The 24,533-nt window shown below is 44.1% G+C and overlaps 1 protein-coding gene across 9 annotated transcripts in view; it reads left to right on the forward strand.

Annotated features, from left to right (window-relative positions):
* Window positions 1-24,533, forward strand: part of PAK3 (p21 (RAC1) activated kinase 3) — a 179,768-nt gene that overhangs the window by 144,506 nt on the left and 10,729 nt on the right. For 7 of the 9 annotated variants that reach the window (XM_057375376.1, XM_057375380.1, XM_057375377.1 and 4 more), the window contains exons 4-15: window positions 938-1,091; window positions 2,086-2,123; window positions 3,336-3,467; window positions 4,083-4,245; window positions 8,620-8,683; window positions 12,364-12,412; window positions 14,111-14,223; window positions 15,100-15,217; window positions 15,569-15,668; window positions 16,098-16,294; window positions 17,405-17,542; window positions 19,129-23,296. In XM_057375376.1, coding sequence (XP_057231359.1) covers window positions 938-1,091; window positions 2,086-2,123; window positions 3,336-3,467; window positions 4,083-4,245; window positions 8,620-8,683; window positions 12,364-12,412; window positions 14,111-14,223; window positions 15,100-15,217; window positions 15,569-15,668; window positions 16,098-16,294; window positions 17,405-17,542; window positions 19,129-19,218 — 1,356 coding nt within the window. In that variant the 3' untranslated portion in view covers window positions 19,219-23,296. Of the gene's footprint in view, window positions 1-937; window positions 1,092-2,085; window positions 2,124-3,335; window positions 3,468-4,082; window positions 4,246-8,619; window positions 8,684-12,363; window positions 12,413-14,110; window positions 14,224-15,099; window positions 15,218-15,568; window positions 15,669-16,097; window positions 16,304-17,404; window positions 17,543-19,128; window positions 23,297-24,533 lie in introns of those variants that run through there. The other 2 variants (XR_008965933.1, XM_057375382.1) reach the window with 2 other exon arrangements.

Genomic DNA, 24,533 nt, shown 5'->3' on the forward strand with positions numbered 1-24,533 from the left:
AATCCTAAACTTTGGAGGCCCATGTCACACATTGTTTTGTGGACAATTTCTGAGAAGAAGCTGTATGAAAGTAGATAGGGGTGGCACCAAGGCTAAGGTGTCATTTTTCCTTCAGTGAGCCCTACAACTTGCTGGTCAATGTCAGTTGTGCAGTGAAGGGGGGAATGACAGGCTGTCAAATCTAGGGAATTATCCTGGATAACTAAAGCAAATTTTCATTAATAGAATTTCAGTGTAGAGCTGGGGCTTTCAGTGATTGGATCAATTTTCAAATTCCACCTCACCCTTAAGATGTGCAAGAATTCATTCAAGGCTTTGGCACTCTCAGCCTGTTTGCTGAGCCCSTGGTTTCTGTATGTTTGTGGTAGAGAGCCTAGAGTCATCCTWTGCAGCAGTGGTACACCTCAGTGTCATGATTTTGAGAGCTGAAAGRCAGATTCTTTACCCTGCAGTGTTCCCTGGTATCCTGAAAACTAATTGTATCAGKGTGGGGTTTACCTTTGAATCGGACAGCAGTGATCATTTCAGCCAAATGTGTTTGCATTCCTAAGCATGAAAAGTCCAGTGTAAAGCTCCTAAAAGACACTGTGTTGTCCACCAAKAGAGAATAGTCTTGTTATGTCTGCCCTGAATCACCAGGCAAACAAGCTTAAGTTTTAAATCATTATTCCATGGAAGAGCAGAGTTGATTTCCAGAGAAGTTTCATGCCCTTGTTTTCCACTCACAGTCATTATTTTTTTTTCTTTTTAAATTTGGGTCCTGTTTTAGCTAGATTTTTCATAGARAAGAAAATTATTGCATCTAATTTTAATTTTAAGGTGTCAGTCAAAATTTCTGCGAGTAATCTTACAGGGAGCATGGGATCTTGGTAAAGAATTGTGAGGCTGAGAATTTTAAATACTCTAAACCCACTTTGTTTCCACTCGACGTCTACAGGGCATTCCAGAGCAGTGGGCCAGGCTACTACAGACCTCCAACATAACAAAGCTGGAGCAGAAGAAGAACCCACAGGCTGTTYTAGATGTTCTCAAATTTTATGATTCCAAAGAAACAGTTAACAACCAGAAATACATGAGCTTTACGTCAGGAGGTAAGTTAAAATTTCCCATCAGGAGAGGACAGGCTCCTGAATGAGTTCAGCATTCAATTGTTCAAGAAGCACCCTGAACCAATTCCACATTGTGAGATACTCCTGAAATGAATTCCATTTCTCCTTTTTCCCCCCAAACATCATTAAAATGCTGACTTGCTTGGTTGCTGGTTTGTAGAGCTAACCGAGATTAAGGTGGCATTGGTTTGGTAGAGCTCCTATCGACAACTTCAGCTAAAAAAGGGGGTGCCTGTAGCCAGCAGGGTGAGCACAGCATTTGGAATGTAACCTGCTGGGGTTGCATTCCCTCCATGRCATTGTCTGTGGCAGTGGAGTCTGTCATTTCCTCAGTTTGATGATTCCACCAACTTCCAAAATKCAAAAAGCTCTCAGAATTATTTGTAAAAACTGTGCTCTTATCTCCAGAACAGAGAGAAAGCGTCTTTTTTTCCAAATTCCATAATTAAAGGATTTAACTAATTGAGACTTACTGTGTGCTAAAATAGCAATTCCCCTTGTGATGACATGCAGACTTCAAAACAGTTTGTGTGTGCTCCTGAACCCAGGAGTTGTTCTTGTGCTGTGTCAGAATAGAACTGCCATGGCTAAGGGGGTTTTGGGGAAGCTTTTCTGTGGAAATGTTGTCAGCAAGCTAATGAGAATGAATGCATGCAATTTATTGAACAAAAAATAARACACAGGAAGGAAAGGAGAAAAAGCTGCTTTAGCTCTTGGGTGGAACAGATGCATTGACAGTTAAAGAACAATTCACATTTTCTTGAACAAATTTCTATCTATTTTATTTACCAGCAAAGAGGGCCAAAAAAAGACACAGTCTGGAATTTTGTTCTGTCCTCTTCCTTGCTGTTGCTCCTGAAGGGATGGTGTAAAGAAAAATGTTTTCCATTTGGGTTGACTTGTTCTGTGGGATTCCCCAAAACAGGCAGGTTTTTTTTCTAACAGCATCTGGTTGATTTTCCTTTGCTCATTGCAGATAAAAGCGCCCATGGATACATAGAAGCCCATCCGTCGGTGAGTGGCAAAGTAACCTTTGATGTTCCAAAGTAATCTTTGTTGTTTAAGAATTGTGGAGCAAGCCATGAGCTTTCCCTGTCCGATTTTAAATTTTCCATTTGAGATCTTTTAAACAGATGAAAGTCTGCTTTAGCAGACAGAAGATTGTTTGATGGTTTTATCCATGGTGTATATAATTCACGACAATATGCAACACCACCTAATGAGCCCATTTTAATTTAGTTTTAACAGTTYAGAATCCCATTTCTATCAAATTTCATGATCTCTCCTTAGTACAGCTGGATATATAACTGAGTATGAATAAGGTTATAATTGATATGTAAYCACTGAAAGAAAGTTTAAAATAACCATCCACTCTAATTAATGCTGGATTGCAGTAGYAATCCCAGAGATGTAGGAGTGACATACACATTAATTCTGACCAAATTTATTAGGGTTATTGTTAGTGAATTAAATAGCAAGTGACTGAATGGAGATATGGCTTTTATTTTAAAGTGTTGAACAACTTCATGTGGTTTGCATTACATGGCCAGCTGTGTATAATAAAATKAAAATCATCTTTGAATATTCATACTTCAGATTTTCAATCAATGCCACTTCCCTTATGTTTAATAAAACACACTTTTCAGAGGAAGTGTGGTGCTCACCAGAGCAGAGTAAGCCTTCCCAATAGCTTTTTCAGTGGGTATGGACACCTTGGCAGATGCTGTGGTATTTTCTTCTAGCAAACAGAGGCAGCAGTGAGACAGTCAGCACATCAGCTTTCCAAAATTACAACTCAGGTCTCCCAGTTTGCTGTGGACTTCCTTACTGGAATTTCTGCTGGGACCAAAGGCATGGCATTTTAAAGAGAGTGCCAGTGAGATGTAAATATGTAGAATGGTGCCTTTGATTTGCTTCAGTTCTCTAAGTGGCCTGTTGTAGCCAGCTTTAAAGCAGCTGGTAAAACACTTCACAAAGCACATTTTCATTTTTTGCTTCACCAGCAAATTTGGGATGCCATGATACAACCCCCTGCCTCTGAGTAGCAGCTGGGACTGATGGAGTTCAATGCACCTAAACCTTTAAATTGTGTTGTAACTTAGAACTCCCATAGGAGCATGTGCATGTCTAGAATGGCCTCTGATGTCTAGGAATCTAAGGGTGTAGGTATCAAAGCTCCAAAGTGGCACGATAGTGACTGTCACTCCCACCACTGTTTCCCCACAGAGCACAAAAACAGCATCAGAACCTCCTCTGGCTCCCTCTGTGTCTGAAGAAGAGGATGAAGATGATGAAGAAGAGGAAGATGACAATGAACCTCCTCCTGTTATTGCCCCACGGCCTGAACACACGAAATCAGTAAGTGCCAGCTTTGGTTAGCTCTGTGTTTGGGGCAGTGCAGAGCTGCAGGTTTCTGCTCAGACAGCATTCACCATTTGGGGCTGAAGGTGCTGTGGGCTGGYGTCCTGCTGTGAGCAGAGCTTCACCCCAGCCACCACCCAGGAAAATCGGGTTGGGACTTTCACATTCAGCTGTCAGTTTTCTGGGATTCTGATGGGGGCCATGACTTTCTCTGTGTATCAGATAAGAGGTGCCATCATATCCTTCAATGCTGCAAGTGTGAAAATGAGCCACTTTGCCCCTGTGCAGGCTGCCTGGCAGCAGGGAGAGTGGTCCAAAGATGCAGTTCATATCCTGGCAAGATACAAGATACATAGGACACACTGTCCCCTGGAGGTACCTGCCCCTCTCCACAGACTRTATGTGAAAATCCATGAAAATTGAACATAAAACTGCCCATGAACTTGTAACCTTTCATTTTTGCCCATTCATTTTGAGAAGTGGACAGCAAAACCAATTTTAGAGCCCTGGATGTGGGTGACATGATCTTCCTTAGGGTTTGCATTTGAAATATGATCTCAGAAATACGATCTACCAGCCACCTTTCTGACACAAAATAATTTCTTGTCACAGATCTACACACGCTCTGTTATTGAACCTGCCGCTGCACCAGCACCAGCTAAAGAAGCCACCACACCCCAACCTGAAAACTCAAACACAAACACTCTGTACAGAAACACAGACCGACAGCGAAAAAAGTCCAAGATGACAGATGAGGAGATCCTAGAGAAACTGAGTATGTATTGGGTATTTTGAGTGTGCTAGAGCTGTGTATTGCCTGCATGTGTCAGCATTAGCTGTACCAAATGTTCCTCCTTGGTTTAGTGTCACAGAGTCATTTACAGCTCTCTGCAGAGACTGTTGTGCTTTGAGGCAGTGAGAAAAGACTCGGGGTGTTCCTGCTGCTTCTGAGGGCAGCTGGGACTGGGTTGGGTTTGCCTGAACCTTCTGTGCTAAAGGCAAAGGCAGAGATTGTTTCTGGTTGAGCAGAAGGCTGTGACCTAGTGAATGATGTCGGGAACTCCTGTGTGCTAATGGCCAAATGGAACAGAATGATTGGGTTCCTAAATTCTCTTTAGGCTCCTAACTTCTCACGAGTCATCAGTCAAAATACTTTGCAGAAATCTGTTGGGTTTGGGGTTTGTTTTTTGGTTTTGGGTTTTTTTTTTCTTTTTTTGGGTTTTTCTTGTTGTTTTTTTTTTGTGGGGGATTTTTTATGGATGTGGGTGTTTTTTAGCAGTACACAACTGCAGCCCTAAGCTGGTTCCTTCAGCCTCAAYGAGTTCTCCTTGAGACACTTACACATCTTCTAGCTATTCTCCTGCTGCCTAAATGACTGTTATTGCTCTTCCTGCTTCTGCAGTTTGTTTTATAAGAATTTTGTCAGTGAGATCTCCTTTGAAAGGAGCGTCCACTGTATATTCCTCAGATAATATGGCACCTTTTCATAGGTAATTCCCAGCCAGTTGATACTATTAGAATCCTAACCATTGGCCTCAACCCCTGTGCAGATCATACTCTAGGAAAGCACAGCAAGCCCTTAGTGACTCTGCAGTGCAACCARTTTAATTGCTTCTTRCATGTAATAGCTGCYAGTGCAGTGTTCTCAGATTAAATGGTTGGGTTCAGAACAGAGCCCAGTTTATTCTGTGTTAGTAAAAAAGGCAGATTGATCTACACCTCCTTGTGTCTGATCACAAAGCCTGGAATGTTGTGTCTTTAATGGGGGCAGCTGTGTCTAACAGGGCGCTSTTTGGCTCTGGCTTTTTCTCAGTGGTTGTCACTACTCAGCCTTTTTGTCATACCTGCCTGCCACTGATGGCTGGTGTGACTGCAGAGGCTGAAGCCTTCCTTGGCTGTGAGATTTCAGCTGCTTGCCTTCAGAGTTTCCTGCATCCTTACCAGGTTGACATGAATCTCAGTGCCATTAGGAAGTATCCAAGGGATAAATTCAATAGCTTTAGCTGAGGGCACAATGAAATAAATTCCAGAGCAGATAGTTACCTGCAGGTGTGTCAGCTTATAGAGAGGGGAATTCTGCTTCTTCAGCTGATGCTAAATGTTTGAGGCAGGCTTTCCCCATGAGATCTGCAGGTACCCTGCATCCATGAGCTCAGTTAGGTGTATCATTTATTCAAGCTGCTGTATACGCCAGGTTAGGACTGAGCCCTGGAGTTTTTGGGGGTATATCCTTGAAAAGTTACATGCTTTCATGCTTTTTCTTTCTTAACAATTTGCTATCAAGTGAGCAAGGGCTGAATGTCTGCCTTGAGCAAATTGTGATGTGGGCAATGGAAATATTTTTGTGCTTTCATGAAGCTATCTGAAAACAGTCATGATGCTTTTTTGTTAGAATCTTGAACTAATTATACTTAAGCAGTGTGGTGCATGTTCTGTTTTATTTTAACTCGCACCTTGCCTACTTCCCCCACAACTGTTCTTATGCTACTTTTAGGAAGATGTCCCCTGCCCTCTTTTATCTCAAATTGCTTTCATAATTCTTTTCTGCTTGAAATAACTTGAGTTCTTTTAGAGCTTTTAGAGTTTTATTAGTGAGTTAAAGCCTGTAATATTGAGATAAGATCAAATAAAATTCTGTCTGTAATGAAATCATGACTATGTTCCACTGATAACTATAAAACAGAACTGCTCCAATTCAGCTTTCTTATCCACTTAATTTAGGACTTGATAAAGGAAAGTGCTTAAAGACATCAAAATAGCTGATAGGTTTATCTTTTGTCCAGAGCAGGGAGTGCTTGTCAGAGYGGGAGCTGCGTACCTGTCACTTTGTTGGTTTTAATGCTGTAATGTTTGATGTACATTGGCTTAAGCACAGGAAACTAGCCACAATTACCCTGGGAAAGCAGCTCCTCAAGTCTTGAGGAAAAACCCTGGAAATCTGACCTCCCAATTTAGCAGCAAATTTGGAAAATAATTTTAAAAAATCTTTGTTCTGCAGTCTTTCTCTGTATTCTTTTCTAACATGAATGAACTTTCATGAACCTCTGATATCTGTTCTAATAGATACAGAGTTCCATTAAGTTGCTGAAAATAGCACCTAGGCAGGCACTGACAGCACTGTGCTGTTCCTGTTGCCCAGCCCAGCACAGAATTGGAGCAGTGTTTGATTTACAGCTGCAGAGCTCATGGGGTTGTGAGCCACAGGTGTGGACAGTCCTGTGTGGGGAACAGTCTGGCCCCATCACCCATTGTGGRGCTCGTGCCACTGAAAGCTGGAGTTAAACCTTGCCCTGCTTGATGCTTTCCTACCTATTCKGAGATGTAGGGAATCTAAAAAAAAAAGTCGAAATCTGATAGACTCAAATAAATCCAAAGGCTTAATTAAATAATATTGCTTTTTCTGGTCTGATTGTTTCCTTGATATAATGCAAACAATGAAGCCTGAGGCGGTGGCTCAATGTCTTCTAAAGATTTACCTTGGAACGTACATCACAGGAATAGTTTAAGAAGATGAGTTCAGAAAGAAAGATTTTAGAGATCTGCAGCATATTTCCTTTGACTGATCTGGCTGTATCCCTGTGTCACAAATACAAACACGTATTTGTTTACCTGTGCATCCAAAACAAAACTAGATGATGCACCATTCCCTCTCAGTAGTAACAAACACCTCTTCCCCTGTCCAGGCCATTTTTCTGGAGCAGAGGTCTTTAGCATCCAAATGGGCATCTGAACTAGATGCCCAGCCAGGAATCCTGCCTGCCAGCACAGCAAGAAGATAGGGCATCAGCACCATCTGGTACACTCCCTGCTCAAACCATTTTGCAGCCCTTGGCAAGAGCATTAATGGAGCTGCAGGAGATGAGGTTTCCTTTGCCCCACAGTGCTCACTCCCCTCACCTGGCACTCTGGGAACATCAGCCAGGGCTGATGGCAGGGTGAGCCTCCCCACTTCCTGGGATACCCACACAGTCTCAAGTAGCCTGAAGTGATCCTGCCCTCCTGTGTCAACCTGCAAGAGTCAGATGAACTGGATTACCTGGAGCCCAAGCTGAGGATGTAACATCTTCAGAACCTGACTAGCTTTTCATAGTTTCATCTCACTGAAACATGCTGTTAAACAAAGCTCAATCTGCTGCTGTAGAGCAGGTCTTCACTACAACATTGTTCTTCAGTACAGAAGAACATAACTCAAGGATTCCCATAATTGGAATTCCCTTCTAGCTGACTGAAAGGAGGGATAGGAGATGAGAGGGTATAAACCTCCTGCTCACATTGTGCAGTTTGACCATCCCACTGCTGCAGTTGTGGAGCTTCCAGGAGGCAGCAGCCTTTGTTTAGTCTGTATTCTGCATCRTATCACCTGGACTCAGGATCTGCATCCCTTTGAGCAGCTTTCATTGTGACACCAGTGCCCCAGGAGCGCTGCTGTCCTTGTGACCCATCCTGCTGCTTTGGGGAGAGCAGCATGTGTGTGGTGGTGAGAGGGTGACTCCACTGCCATGATGGGTCTGTGGTCTGTGCCACACTGAAAACCAGCAGAGTGGTTCTTCAAATGGCACAGGGCAGGGGTGTCTTCAGAGCTTAGCCTGGAAACCAGTGATGGGAGCCTGGTTCTAAAACCCCATCATTCTYGACTGTAACATGAGATGCTGTTCCCTGCAAACATGAAGGCATTCCTTAGGCAAGCTGCTGAAAGGATGAGATGATCCCCTCCTCTCCTAGAAGCACTTGCATTACTCCTCCTGTTCCAAAAATGGTGCCTGTTCATAAAAAAGTGAACACAAGGTACATTTAATCATCAGAAGTGTTGAATCACCAAGTGTTTATTGCCAAGAAAATAAAGGCACTGTTGTTCCAGCTCTCCTTAATGTTTTGTAGAGAACRAACACTTGCACTGCTGCCTGTTTTTTCCTGATCTCTGTCTGTTCTGAATGTTTCTCCATGTATTTAGCTTTCTGGCAAGGTAACCCTTCAAAGGACTGTATAAAATCAGTGTTTGTGGAGGCCAGCGGTGCTGTGGAGCTGCCTCTGTTGTTACCCAACTGAGCACAAGTGGCTCAAAGCCCCAGACAGTGGGGCTGCATTTTGGATCTGCTGGAAGGTGGGAGCTCTGTTTTGAAGTGAGAATCTTGCATTTTGTGTCTTTCAGGGAGCATTGTGAGTGTGGGAGATCCCAAGAAGAAATACACTCGATTTGAAAAAATTGGCCAAGGGTAAGTCCAATCCCAGTTATTTATGCAAAACCATGGGCCAAATGTTTTGCTTGGATGTAACATCAAGCATAAAGACAGTAAGTGCCAAGCATGTGCAGATATGATCAGGTTTAGATCCTCCTGTATCTCAGTACTGGTCAGAATTTGTAACTGTGGTCAGAAGGAATCATCAAAGACAACTTGATGCTGACAATACCTTATCTGCAGCAAGGAGGAGGGCCTGAAAAATCTCCTGTCCCTCAAGTTGGTGGCTCTTGTTTGCTTAATTTCTTAGGAGAAATCATTTTTGTATGTCTCAAAGTAATACGACCATGTTCAAGAAAGGAGAAAAAACATTATTATCTAAGAGAGCAACTTAATCACCTGATAACTGACAGCTGACAGCTCTCAATAGCATTTATTTCAAATATTTGCTTGAAACAATATTCAGTGGTCAGGCTTATAATGACATAGTTTAGAAATTGAAAACAGAGATGAAATAATAAGCTCTTTTTTCTATCAGGAGTAGTAAAGCCCAGAATGTCAGTAATAGACACAGTGCCAATGCCCTTCAGAGAAAAATACATCATCTACCTCATGGCAGATYCTTTGTGGATCCTGCAGGTTCTAGGCATTTGCTGAAAATAATCACCCAAGCCATTTGCTTTTGAAACCCAGCTTTGCTTACTGTAAATTGGATCGATTTGAAATATTTTCAAAGGAGGCAAGAACAAAAGAATTTACCTCAAAATTAGGTTTCTGACTTGCATTTTAAATATGAACTGCACGCACATCAGAGTTTCCTTGGCAGTGTTGTGGTTCCAGGACTGGCACCATCTGTGTAACACCAGGACACTGCTGTCAGTGTAGGACAGAAGCTGCTTACTGGCATCAGGAGATATTTTTCTGCCTTAACTGTTTGTGAGGTCTGAGCTCAGAGTAGCCTGTTGCTAACCTAGAATTGATATGTACAGCAGAAAAGCTGGCACACTCAGGTTCTTTGGCAGGCTTTATCCCAGATMTCTGGTTTGGTGGGGCCCTTGTGGGAAGGTGTTTAAGCTCCATTCATTGTATAAAAGCCCTTTAGCACATTCCARCTTGCTTCCTACCTGAAGCTTTGGTTCTTACTGACATTTGTAAAATGTCGGTGGATACTTCAAGCTGTGCCTGKCTCTTAGAAAAGAAGTGTCAGCTGAAGAAGTGAGAGCAGAATAAACATACATGTGAAGCAGATTATTGCTGTCACTGTGAGAATGTGACCATCACCCTCACAGTTTTTTATTTTGATWGTCCTAGGAGTGCACTTGTACAAAGGTGCCTTGACAACTGGTGGAGAGACAAATGGCCAGTATATGGCCTAAAAGAGTATCTAAACTGRTTGCCTCCAGCTTTTAGTACAGCCTGAAGACTGCATGCCCTCCTTAGAGAGGAATGAGTGTGCTGCTGTAACCAACTCATGCCTCTAATACTGCAGGCCAATTTCCTGTCACAGGGAAAGATCCTAAAGAAAAAGATTATCCGGAAAGTAATCAGAAGGACTCAGAGTGCTGCATGGCTGGGGTTTGGGTGTCTGCAGCAGTGCTGGGCTGTGGCACTGTCTCAGCAGGTGCTGATGTGCTCAGCTGGTGCAGGTGCCAGTTCCTGAGCTGTCCCCTGTGCTGTAAGCTGGTCCAGCTATGCCAAAGGCAAGTGTAGTAGTGTTGGAAGTGAGCAGGTTTTTAGTAGCTGCTAATGAGAGCACTGCAAGGCAGGGAAAGGTGTGGCTGCTCAGAGAACTGCAGGGWGAGAGCAGCTGCTCATGGAAGGAAAAGCAGCTTGACCTGCACATTGCACTTCTTGGCTTCATGCAGCTGGGAAGTCATAAAAGGGTGATGGTTTTACAGCCACTTGTCAGTGAACAGTAGTCAGCAAGCCTGTGCTGCAGAACAGGTCGGTGCTTAGTCCCTGTTTTGTCATCTGTCTCCAGCTGAGGACTAAAAATGTTGCTGRCACCAGAGGAAACTTGGTTCTAACTAGCACTTGATAAAGAGGTTGTGTTTGCTCAAGCAGTGGTAGCTCTTGTAGAAAGCCAAATGAGTATGGAACCATGAGAATGTGATTTGTACTGCACTGCATGGCAGTGACACAGATCTGATGGTGAGTCCTGGCACGTGCCGAACTGCAGTAAACACAATGTGATGCAGAACTGATTCAAAGGTACTGATCAGAAATGAGTTACTYAGAAATAAAAGTTTATAATGCAGAATCACAAAGCCTTTGAAATTAATTCACAGTTTTACTTAAGTTGCCTTTATCTAAATTCCTCACAGGTGGCCTGGAGCACTTCAAGAGCATTTTAATTTCAGGAGATGTTTTGAAATAAAGCCTGATACAACTTCGCTCAGGAGAATCATCACAATGTTAGCAATTCTGAATAAAGGTTGTTGACTTTTTATGAAAACAAATTGGATTAATCTTGTCAATTAGTCATAGGAAAATGCATTTGCCTTTATATTAAAAGAATGCATAGCATGGCCAATGAGAACATTGCTCATTGCAGACACAAGGTTCTGTTGAATTAAAYTGCTTCTGAAATATTTCARCCTGCAGGTAAACAAACAAGCCAGGGTGTCACATGAAAAGGARCAAACTGATYTTGGCACTTTCAATCACTGGGACACTTGTTGGATGCCCWTTCCTGCTTGTGAGAATTTGCTCTCTGGCTCTCCCTTGCCTCGCTGCCCCTGCAGACATGGGCTGCTTAAATGATGGCAGTGTAAAGCTGTGGTTGAGCTTAGAAGGAAGGCCTCCAGAGGGAAGGATTTGCAAGCCCCCAGTTGGGAGCATTTCCTCTGTCTGGGGCCTTTCCAGCCCTTCACRTCATTACAGGGGAAGAAGATCTTTGAAGGAGAGGCAGGTGGCAAACCAAACCCCACTCTGTCTAGTCTGCAGGTGAGCACACCATTTCTTTGTGGTGGCTCTGAAAAACAGCCTGTGTGTGCCACGTACAGACACCATGAAGAGTCCTTCACATGTTTGGTGCACTCAACAGAAGCAGCTGCCTACGGTTCTTGACACACAAAGAAGCTCTCTAAGGATCCTCTGTTCTGAGTCCTTCTTAATTTATGTGTGCAGCAATAGATGCCTTAACCTGCTCTAGCTGTGACCTCACAGGATGGCTGGAAAATTTTTTGCTTTCATGCTGGAGAAAGCTGTATTTAGATCTTTTCCTCAAATGGCTGTCGTATGTTCAGGGTTCTCAGAGTGATTGTGTGACATTGCCTGAGTTTGGCAGATGGATTGAAATAAGAGGTGTGAGAAGGCCCAACTGGATTGTGTGTTACATTTCATGAAAAAACCACACTCACAGACACACAAAGGAAAAAGGGGGAAAAAAACCTAAATACAACACAGCAAAATGAAAAAGAATTATATGTATTATTTTCCAGTTTTGGTAGACAACCCCTTGCTTAGGTTTTGAATTAAAATAATTTATTGTGTGCGTTGGAGATTTGCACCAGCCCTTTTTCTTTATGTTGGACCTGTTTTCTCTTGGACACCCTGCATGACAGAGGGCTCGTGGGCTGCYGTGCTGTTGGCTGAGGAGTGGSTGAMCCCAGGTGTTTATAAACACTCCAGGCAGCAGTGCTCTCCTGTCTGRGCTGGCTTTCACTTCCAKGGACTAAACTGTTTCTCASTTTCTCCTGCTGTTTTGTTTCCAGGGCTTCAGGAACTGTTTATACAGCGATTGACATCGCCACAGGACAAGAGGTAAGTGTTTAAAGTTCTGCAGCTGTTGAGTGCTTTCCTCTCTGGTGTGAGCTGTGGCTGAAGCTTTGGGTGGCCAGTAGAGCTTTACTGCAAAGGCTGTTTTTATGAAGCATGGACAAGTGTCAACTGGCAAAATCCATCACCTGCTGTCTTCAGCTTTTCACTGAAAGGTCTTTAAGGGCAGTGTGGTTCTGCGCCTCAGTAACTCAACACTTGCTGTGGCCATCCACTTCCAGCAACATGGATCTGAGGTTTTCAGAAATGCCTGAAAAAGTGCCTGTGAATTCCTAGRATCAATAAGAGCCTTGGTCCTCTTTGTGCTTGGCTGGATGCTTCAYCCATAGCTTTTAATGCAAATTTTAAGAGATTTTGGTTTTTTACTTACTCTGTCTTCAGAACAGGTTGGTACTCTCTGCAGTATTGTTAATCCCAGCCTGACACCATGTTATGTTATCCCTGAATGTCTTTTTTAATGGAAAGAAATCGGCTAAGAAATCCCAATGAGCTTTTGTGCCAATAAAAAATAGATAATTTCTATTGCCAGTATAAATATATTGGTTTAGAAATTGTTCTGTCTCTGTTCCTCATTACGCACCAAGTTCTGATGATTTCTCTTTTAAAATATCTCTCTTTTACAGAGAATGTTGGTCTATATACAGAATTTAACTCTGTACATTTACAGCATAAAATCTACCTGTGCATGTGGCCACAGACTGGTTAGCAATGCAACCTGTAAAATCAAAAGATCTGTTGTGATTAAAGGCCTTGAGAGAACCCTGGAGGTGGTCACACATTCTCCTTTTGCTGTGAGGAGTAGATAGCTTTATTACATTGCTTGATTATGGAAAGGCTTTGTCCATAAAACTGCCAGGAAGAATGAGGGCAGTGGTATCTTTTAGAAAAGGACACAGTCTCAGGCTTAATTACTGAACCTGTTAAGGCATCCTCAACTGATGGTGACTGCTGTCATTGAGGCCCAGTTGATCTCAGTCCCAGGTTCAGGCAGGAATCTTATTTACCGTTTGTTCCATCACGTGTTTGCTCTTCAAAGTATAATGCAAGATCTCATTAAGGAGAAACAGTGTTTTGGACTCAGTTYTGTGTTTCAGTCATACAGCAGCTGGTAAGAATTCTGTCGTGTTTTGGTCTGGTGTCAGTGACAGTCCATTACAGTGATGGCATTAGTGAAAAACAGACAAGGTCATGTCTTAGAGAACCCCACTGCTCTTTGGGGCTCCAGCTTCAGAGTCCTGAGTTCTCTTTTCTGGCTGTCAGCAGAGATTTCGATCTGAATTTTACTGGTACTTTCTTATCCACCTGCAGTGCTGCAGTTGGTAACTGCACTTAGATTGGGGTCTCCAAGGGGTCTAAAATCCCTAAGCCTTCCTTATAAACCTGGCATATCCATAAAATACCAACACATGGATTATTTCTTTTTAGACCCTGACAATAACTGCAAATGTAAACTGTGTTAAAGAGTGTTCTTTAGAGGAGCAAATCAAAATTTCAGAAGTTGGGAAGTGCTAGGATTGTATTTTTCCTGTGGAACAACAYCCGTAGTGTATGTCTATGTTTGCTGTGTTATGCAATCAAGAATAGCAGGTGATATAATCAAAAATCTTATAATTGCTCACTCCATGTTCATTCAGATCTTGTGAAACAGACTACTCAGGTTAATGGTTTTCAATCTCATTGTAGGTGGCCATAAAGCAAATGAATCTCCAACAGCAGCCCAAAAAGGAACTAATTATCAATGAAATCCTGGTCATGAGGGAAAATAAAAATCCCAATATTGTTAACTATTTAGACAGGTAAGTTGTTCTGGTATTATTATGTGAAAATTCATTTACACACTGCAGGCCAAAGGTTAAAAAAACCCTTTGATCACTGCGGAACAGGAAGCTCTTTTTTTATTTCTCTGCTCATCTCCAGTGGATGGGAGGTTTGCATTGGCTCTCCATTAATCTTTTCTGGCATATATAATTTGAAGTTTGTTTTCAAAAACATGAATCAGCCATATCTTACTAAAAGAACAGTCTGKCAGCTTCCTGTTCCAGCTGCCTCCATGTTGTTCTGTTGTTCTGGTGTTTGGTTTTTCTGARGTTGATCAGATTTTCTGTGTCTTGTGCAAAGTGCTCACAAACCATCCTAGAAATTCCTTTRTGGTTTTCCCTCTATTTTCCACTGCTAGGGATGCCAGGAAGASTAAGTTCTTGTTTCCAGAAACACCTAATTTGGCATTCTTCAAATTGCCTTTCCTGTTCCTGAATATATGTTTTACTAGGTTTCCCAAATATTTGACCAACTTCTGTCCTCAGGGGTGCACAGCCTCCTCCCATGTATAGCTCTGAAAGTCATGTTGCCTTGTTCCTGGGGTTAATGATGGAATTAATGAGTTGAGCTGATGAACCAGCTGGTGGCATGTGTACTGGTTCCCAAATTTATCTTTGCTGTTACTAAACTGCATTCTTCACTTGCTTGTCACCTACAGTATCTCCTTTTTCATGGAGCCTTTCTCATTTAAACTGCAGATTCCAGGAACTCTATAGCCTTGAAGGAATGTCCTTTTCATTTTATTCTGTCTTCATCTGCAAGTGACCTGGAGACAAAAATCAGTGGTAGGATTATGATTATTTGTTAAATTAGCTATGGACATTCATCTCCATGCCGTTGTTTTCTCCTTTCAGCTACCTTGTTGGTGATGAGCTGTGGGTGGTGATGGAATACTTGGCTGGAGGCTCTTTAACCGATGTTGTCACCGAGACCTGCATGGATGAAGGACAGATAGCTGCTGTCTGTCGGGAGGTGAGGGATCCCACTTGTTCTTCTGTTTGCATGGACAGGAGGCTGCTGCTGTTTCTGGGGTGTTGTCATTATGTGGAGAAGAAAGAGCACATCCACAGCAGCAGCAGTTATTCTGACTTGTGTTTGCAGGGGACAGTCTGTAGCAACAACTGACATTTCCCTTTCAAAAGCTGATATGTGCGATCTCTTAGAAAGACATGACTCYACTAATGCTGAGACAGCAAGCTCTTTCTCTTGTTCTACCATTCCTCACCATTCCCTTAGAAAGGAGATCTCTTAGAGCCATTCCCTTTCTTGTGTGATGAAATCACATCATGAATTTTTACCCTTATTTTTATGTTTCTCTATCAGTGCCTGCAAGCCCTGGATTTCCTTCATTCCAACCAAGTGATCCAYAGAGACATCAAAAGTGACAATATTCTTCTTGGGATGGACGGATCTGTCAAATTGAGTAGGTATTCTTGGTCAAATGCAGCACTCCTGGGTGTGGGGTGTGGGATTGCTCGTGAGTGACAGCCAGTTCTCCAAAAGTGATSCCTCTGGGAGTGCCTGATCCCCTGCTGAGGGCAGAGCAATGTGCAGAGAGATCTGGAGGGGAAACAGGGTGTCAAGAGTGGCTTTGCTTTGTGTGTGACSCTTCCAGAGTGGAGGGAGTTACAGTCTGAAGCTTCAAGTGACTTAAGTAAAAGCCACTGYATGAAACTTGAGGGTTTCTTTAAGTGGCCAATTCCATATTACCTTGGCTACTGTGCTGAGGAAACAAAGCACGGCTGCTTTTATACCTAGATTCAACAGTGTATTCTCAGACCCAAAGTGGGGAATTYTTTTSCTTGGTTTCATAATTCAAGCTGTCTTTAACAGTATTTGTTTTTCTCCTCAGCTGATTTTGGCTTCTGTGCTCAGATCACCCCTGAGCAGAGTAAACGGAGCACAATGGTGGGGACTCCTTACTGGATGGCACCAGAAGTTGTAACAAGGAAAGCATATGGCCCCAAAGTGGACATCTGGTCGCTTGGGATCATGGCAATAGAAATGGTGGAAGGAGAACCTCCTTACCTTAATGAAAATCCTCTCAGGGTAAGGTGAAATATCAGATACCACTGTCTTTCTAATCTGTGCCTTATTTTGTCTTCCATGAGATAAAATGCCATTCACATCAGCTTGAACTACTTCTACAAAGACCCACTTCTAAAAATGTTCCTGCAGCACATCAGCATCAGCTGTAGCTTTGATTGCAACACTGCAAGAACCTCAGAAGAGAAGTGACATGTGCCAGTGCAGAAGCTTGCCATTTTGGCCTTCAGCGATGCTTGAAATTTGTCATGCCTTTTTTAAACTCTCTTGGAGCTCTRTCTCTGAATGACAAAAATTTTCAAGTGTCAAGCTTCTCCAATTGGAGAATTTGTATGGAAAGCTTTGCAGCTGTACCTGCAGGCACAAAACTCTCTCTGGTCTCAGACCAGTGCTGATTGCTTACCTGAACCTTCCAGGAAAGGTTGCTGGTTCTAGTACTGCCATAATTATTTGTTATAAAACTAGTAGAAGTTTTTCTTCTACCACATAAGTGAAGCTGATTTGGAATTTAGAGATTGGTTAAAGATGGTTGAAGGTTGCTCCGTCAGCCCAGTTATTATGCCTTTTAGTCAGAATATATTTGTGCATACAACTTGACAAGTCTGTGTTGAACATAAGGCTCCAAATGTTTGGTTTTTTATCCAAAGAATAAGCTGATTAATTTCTTCCTTTGCCATCCAGTAACCATTTTTATCAAGAACAGAGCAAAAAACTTGATGACTTTTATTTTATTGAARCTGTACTTTAGGGACCAGTGATCTCTGCAGAGATGCATTTTATGTAATAATCCTTTGAAATAGTGTATTTAGAGCACACTGACTCTTTAAAATGGCCTGTAAAGCTGTGTCAATACTTGGAGAAGCAAAATGTGCTGATGCAGTTCCTACTAACTAGGTCAGCCAATGAAATCAGCTGTCAAGGCAAGATCATTCTGATGTTGGAGTAGCTGTGACTGCATCAGGATTTTTTTTTTTTTCCTTGTTGATATAAGAAAGTCCTCTCCAGCCCTCTGCCAGGGAAGAAACTGCCACTGGAGATTGGAGCTTAAAAATGGGGTCTATGTGAGCATTTGTGTGTATGAATCAAACCATGGTGTGTTTCCTTTGTCTGCAGGCGCTGTATCTGATAGCTACAAATGGGACGCCGGAGCTGCAGAACCCGGAGCGGCTCTCGGCCGTGTTCCGAGACTTTCTCAACTGCTGCCTGGAGATGGATGTGGACAGGCGAGGGTCTGCCAAGGAGCTTCTGCAGGTGAGATAKGAAGTGACTGCAGGTGAAGCAGATGTCCAAGGGATCAGTTTTCTCACCAGATAAAGGTGGGGCCCCCACATATTAATCTCCAGTCCTGATGCTTCCAAAGGAAAGCTAAGTAGAATCCTAGAACGGTTTGGGTTGGRAGGAGCTTTAAAGGTCATCTAGTCTGACTGAGCTGGGATCTCTTAAACTAGGTCACATTGCTCAGAGCCCCATCTGACCTGACCTCAAATGTTTCCAGGGMTGGGCCACCTACAACATCCCTGGGCAACTGTATTAGTGTTTCACCACTCCCCTTGTAAACAATTTCTTAATTACATAAAATCYAAATTGATCCCCTTTGGGTCAATTATATAAAATCTAAATTGATYCCCTTTGGGTCACAAACCATTCCCTCTTGTCCCGCTGCAGCAGGCCCTGCTGCATTAAAAAAAATGTGTCCCCAATTTTCTTACAAGCCCCCTTGAAGTATTGTGGAGTTGCAAGATGAGGTCTCCCCAGGGCCTGCTCTTCTCCAGGCTGAACAAGCCCAGCTCTCTCAGCCTTTCTTCAGAGGAAAGATGTTCCATCTCCTGGTCATTTCTGTGTCCCTGTTTTGTATTTTGGGGAGTACATTCAGTTTTAACTCTCTAACTCAGGCAAAAGAACTGAGGTAGAATGGTATCAGGTATAGAGGCCTGAAATGGTGTTGGTGAGGGAGGAACACAATAAAAGCAGTTCCCAGCCAAGCTGGCAGAKATTTGGCTGTGGAAAGGAGGAGGCTGTGGGAAATTCACTGTGAGCATCAGAGGGGGCCCCAGCTCGTCCCTCCTGCTCCTGTCTTAGAGTTTTCTGCCACTGAGCCCCATTTTTAGAGGTTTCTGCCACCTAAACAGGGGCAGCTGAACAGGATTTGTTCCAGCCCTGTTTGCTTCCTGGCACAGTCAAGCTGCTGCAGGTTTGCTGCCAGATTTTGTGGCAGAGAGGGAGCTGCAGAGGACACCACTTGACTGTCCCTGCTGGGAAGGATRGTGCCAGCCAGAACAGGAGGGCCCGGGGATGGAAAGGGAGACACTGCTCTTGCTGCAAGCCAGGGCTGAGTCCTTCAGCACCCTGCCTCTTCTCTCCCTGTTCTTGACTTGCTGCTGGAAAGCTGTACCTCAGTACAGGTCTTGAGAAAACACATRAGCCTGAATCCTACTGGGTTAAACATTTCTTAGATGTATTGGAGTTTCCTAAGCAATGACTTATACTCTTCATTTCTGACAATTAACACCGTTKGTGTCTTTAGAAGGGAAGAACCTAAGTGAGTCTTTTGAGTTTCCTGAAAGGAACAAAGCTCTGGGGCAGCAAGCAGCATTCCCACAGCACTGAGAGGGCAAAAATCCCAGCAAGCTGAAGACACCTGGATAAATGGATTGATAGGAGTGTGGGTCCTGTTTGCCTGTGATAGCAATGTCCTGGCCATGAAAGTGGAACTGCAGGTGGTCCCCTCAGTCCTATTTCTGAGTATTTCTGGTAATAAGCAGAATCCTGCCTGAGCCTGTGAGGAACTGAGTTTGGAAAGTAATGGTTCCTTTCTTTTGTTTTTTTCCTTTGGGCAGCATCCATTTTTAAAATTAGCCAAGCCGCTGTCGAGCCTGACTCCCCTGATCATTGCAGCGAAGGAAGCGATTAAGAACAGCAGCCGCTAGCACTGCAGGTCGGCTTTCTGCCCTGCCAGCTCGGAGCAGGACTGAGAACACAAACTCTGTAAAACCTCAACTCTCATGCTGCGGGACAGATGGATGGATGAACAAACCAACGGTCACAGTCATGGTGGTAGGACCACCCCAGTTCCTCAAGGAGTAAAAAATTATCATTTGTCTTCTTCCTGCTTTCTGGCTCCTTAATTTATTTTTAAGATGAATCGGGGCTAAGGACAGAGAGGTAATGACAGAAAATGCTTTGCTGCCTCAATCATTTCCAAGGTAAAGCAAATCCAGTTGGAAGATTCCCTTCCTTCTCACCCTGTGAATAAGCTGTACATTCACTTTTAAATTGTCAGTTCTTTCTAAACGATGTAAAGTCGTGTTTATGGGGTTTTTGGTATGGTTTGGAATTGGAGAAGGGCAATTCTTCATTCATCAACTCCAGACTGCACTGCCTTTTGAATACAGCCCACTCACCAGTTTTTGCCCAGTCATGGTACTTCTAGATGCGGAAGAAAGTGCAATTGCATTTCCAACCAAAAAGGAAGAGTGGGACAGACAAAACATCCTGTGGAGATACAGGCGTTCAGCTGGGACTGTTTCGGTTCTTGCCAATTGGATTGATACCCCTAACTGCAATCTCTTTGCCTGGGTGAGAGTCTTACTCAGCTGAAAAAGCAGGAAGATCAGTTGGTGTGCTCGGGATGCAGAGCTGTCAGAGCAATGTTGGGGAGAGCAGACCCAGCCATACCTGGTGCTGAGCACCAGCAGAGCCCTGGCAGAGCCCAGAGCAGCCTGAGCATCGGCAAAGCCAGGCTGGAAGGAGGTGCTGGTAGCAACAAGCGACAGCAGCCCTGCCCTGGGTGCCTCTCCCTGGGACAGGACTAATCACTCTGTCTCAGAGCCAAACTGGCTGTAGGCTGCTCCCCAGGGGAAGCGTGGCCATGCTGTGAAATGCAGAGCCTGATGGGATTGGCCATCCTGAGTCTCAGCAGGATTGGAGAAGGACAAGCAGAACAGAGCAGTGGTGTCACTTCTGAGGGTGCCTATTCTCCTCCCAGCTGTCTTGTAGCTCCTGGGAAAGGTTCATAGTGTCTGGAATTGTCAGCAGAGGAGGAGGGAGCTGGGCTGCTCCCCAGGCTCCTGCACAGCTGATTGTCCTTTAGGCACAGAAGTTCTGCCCTGGGAATCAAAGCTGACACGAGGGACAACCTGCACAGTTGAGATCTGCTGGAGCCATTGCAGCAGCCAGCTCTGGAAGGAAGCGCCTTAAAACCTGGAGTTGCCCCCTGAGGATGAGCAAAGGTGTGAAATRCAGAGTGGATTGCAGAATTACTGAGAGGCACCAGGCCAGCCTGCTTTCTGCTGTCCTATGTATGGCAAGCACTGCATAGTGAAGCTTGAGCTGCTGCAAGAGAGGGAATCGAGCACGTGCCTGACAATTGTGCTTGACTAGTCAGCGGATTTGGAAGGGAGCAGAAYAGTTTCAGTATACAATTTGTGYTTTATTTATTCGTTTCTGAAAGAMMCAATGTGGCTTCACTCAGTAAAAGCATTTGCACGGCGTATTTGTTGCTGAATTTTAGGAGTACAACTCATGCAAGACCTTCAAAACAGCAACTGARGCAACACRCACCTGGTAAGCAAAAAMGCTCCCACAGTAAAACTGCTTTCTGCTATAGATCTTCATGCTGGCCTGGTTCCTGCAAAGGGTTAAGCAGCCTTTAAGGCACTCACCGCCTTCATGTCTTGCCAGCAGGAACGAAGGATGCTTGGGCTGTTCTTGAATCAGGCCAGGAGCTTGTCTGCCTTTGGCATCCTGTTTAGTTGCAGCCTTTGTGTGGCAAGCGTCCTGACTGCTGCTCCCCTTGCTCATGCTGGCCGTCCCAGTGTCCTTGGCAGAGGCAAAAGGCAAAGCAACACTYCTTGAGTTACCACAACTAAGTAGGAATTAACTTTTCTTCTTTTCCTGGGGAGCACAACAGGTCCAGTTTTTCAGATGGCCAAATAACACATCAAGGCGAGCAGCTCTGGTTTCCTGAGCTGGGGGAACACCAGGAGGAGCCGAGGGAGCTGCCAGGAGCCCACAGCTGGAGCGACAGTGGCTGACAGGACCTGGAGCAGTGGCTGCCAAGCTTTACCCCCAGCAAGGAAGCCACTGGCAAGTGGCAGTGGCCAGGATAGGCCAACAGGCCAGAGCAGAGCAGATTGTGCAGAAGGCCATGCAGGATGGTACTGAAGCCCTTGACCAGTGGTGTCCACCCAACAGAAAGCAATGGCTTCTCTAAACTCTGCACCCACCACGACTGACACGACTGCCCAGACAGAGCTGCGGTGGGATGGTGCTGCCAGCCAGGAGTCACCTGCAGGCTGGGCCCTGCTCTTAGGCCAGTCCTGGTGGCAGCAGTGTGGGTCCAGCTGTGGGACATGTGCCTGGGAAGAGGAGCTCCTCCGCTTTGGGCCAGTTGCAGCAGGAGGCAAAAGAGGGGCAGGAGCATCTGAGGTCACCGAGCCCCTTTCCATCATTTACCAGTGGCCCTGGCTAAGGGGGAGATCCCAGGTGATGGGAGGAGGGCAAATGTGACATTGATCTACATGAAGGAGGCTCTGGGGAGCTACAGGTCTGTCAGCCTGACCTCAGTGCTGGGAAAAGCCATGGRGCAGATCATCTGGAATGTCATCACACAGCACATACAGAACAACCAYGGAATCAGGCCCAGCTCATGTGGGTTTTTGAAAGGCAGGTGCTGCCTGACCAGCCTGATCTCCTTTTATGACTAGGGCATGAGGAGAAAGGCTATGGATGTCTACCTGGAATTTAGTAAAGCCTTTAACAGTGTTTCCCTCTGCTTTCTCCTGGAGAAACTGGCTGCTCGTGGTTTGGATGGGGATACTGTTCTCTGGGTAAAAAACTGTCTGCATGGCTGGGCCCAGAGAGTGGTGGGGAATGGAGTCACATCCAGCAGGGGCTGGCACCAGTGCTGTGCACCAGGGCTGGGACTGGGACCAGTTGTGTTGAATATCTGTATCAGTGGTCTGGACGAGGGGATTGAGGGCACTCTCAGGCAGGTAGCACCAAGCTGGGTGGGAGTGTTGATCTCCTGGAGGACAGGAAGGCTCTGCAGAGAGATCTGGACAGGCTGGATCAATGGCCTGAGGCCAGCTGCATGAGGTTCAACAAGGCAAAGGGTCAATCCTGCGCTGGGGTCACACAACTCCCTGCAGTGCTCCAGGCTTGTCTGGAAAGTGCCTGCTGGGAAAGGACCTGGGAGTCCTGGTCAAGAGCAGCTGAACATGAGCCAGCAGTGCACAACTACCTGAAAAGAGGGTGGAGCAGTGGGGGAATCGGCCTCTTCTCCCAAATAACAAGGGATGGGACAAGCAGAAATGGCTGCAAATTGCACCAGGGGAGGTTTAGACTGGATATAGGAAAAATTACTTCAGTGAAAGGATGGTCAAGTATTGGAACAGGCTATGCAGGGCAGAGGTTGAGTCACCATCTCTGGAGGGATTTAAAAGGTGTCTAGATGTGGCATGTGGGGACAGGTTTAACAGTGGACTTGGCAGTGCTGGGTTGATGGGTGGACTCGATGAGCTCAGAGGTCTTTTCCAGTCTTTTCCAACCTGAACGATTCTGTTCTGTTTAGAAGACTTTGTTTCTCTTGTGAGGTCGCATTGTTGTCTGTCAGCTCAAGATCTCTGTCTGTAGGAGAAGCTYCCTTGSGRAAGAGTAATTGGGGCTGGAGATGGGCTGCTCTCAATGTGTAAAAATTGATCAGGATGRAACATGTTTGTATTCCTGTAAGAAGTGAAGAAATGAGTGAGTTTCTGTTTCCAGTATRTCTTTTATTTTTACTTATCCACAAAAGAACAGACAGCCGTCCTTTAAAAGGAAAGCAYTTTGCAATGGCACATGTTTGCTGGACATACTGTCTAAATACTTCTGTTGACAAACTACACTATTTGATTGGGGAAGAGGGGAATTTCCTATTTATTTCCTTTACCTGTAAGTATTTCAGCATCTCTACTTTAAAAAAAGAAAACCTACCACCACAACTTTCCAGAAAWAAGCAGGTAYRAAAAATAGRGAAATCAAATGGTAGCTGTTTCTTTCTAATCAGTGCATGCCTCAGCATACAAAATATTGTTGGCACTGACTTTTTAAAGACAACCGCTGTCCTAAGAGGCCTTACTTTTTATTTTATTAAATATTATATTTCTTTTTCTTTGCATCAGCAAATCTAAAGATTTTTCTTCTAAAATCAATTCCTGGGAGACAAACAAGATTTCAGCAGAAATAATCTCTGCCAGTGGCTGTTTTCAGCATGGACTGTACTTGCCCAGCTGAGGCTGTGTGACATGCAGGGAAAATGTGCCTCCCTGTGTGTCCCTGTGSCTCCRTGYTTGAGACAGTCTCTGGGGCTAATTCTCACTTACTAGATACTGAAAGATTACAGCTGTGTTTGTATCCTCCCAASCTGGATATTAAATGTAGAAGAGACATAAATATTTTTTAAAAACCCAACAACACAAAACCACTAAAATCCAGTCCTGAGGGGGTCAAGTCTTGTACATTATTTACAGGCTCACAGAGTATATTAGGATTGACAATAACTTTGATCTTGCAGAAAGGAAAGAGACAAATACTGTAAAATCTCTGGAGTCACTTTGGGTTTTTTGACTGCTATCCTCAGATCAAGCAATTAGTTAGATATATTTTTAAAGTATCAGAAATAGGCTCTCTCTGTTGCAAAATGAAAACTRAAAAAGTTTCAGACATTTTCATTCTAAGGTTTTAAAAGTTTGATTAATTGTCTTCATTTTTAAATTAAACAGTAAAACTTATCCAAGAGCTTGACTATGATTCCATCACTGCAATGAAGATGTGTGAAAATGAGCYGATAGCTCACTGTGGTTTAAATGTGTTTTGGGACAGAAGTGTGATAGCAGTAAAGTCAGGGAAGTCTGAGAAGCACAGAAAAGTTTWWTTWWTTWARRAAAARGRAAAAAAAAAAGATAACTATACCTATGTAAAATTCCATACAGCTCCTGCATGCACTCCTGGGAACCTGCACGGGGGTGGATCTTACAGTGCTCTCAGGGTTGGATCCCAAACTTGGGCCGGGGTTACATTCTCACTTCTTGTGTCCAGTGCTTTGTAAATATATGGGTGTTTATTCTTCATCTTTGGCTACTGGTTGGTCACTCCACTGCACACAGAAGAACTCAAGGGTTTGTGCTGAGTTTCTTTGAGGCCAGTGGCTGCACTTTGGCAGGTCTTTCAGTCAGTCTTTCCCTTTGTCCTGCCACCAAAAATG

This window comes from Malurus melanocephalus, unplaced genomic scaffold (assembly GCF_030028575.1).
Source record: "Malurus melanocephalus ecotype Western Australia unplaced genomic scaffold, MMel_1.1 scaffold_247, whole genome shotgun sequence".
NCBI classification, from domain to species: Eukaryota; Metazoa; Chordata; class Aves; order Passeriformes; family Maluridae; genus Malurus; species Malurus melanocephalus.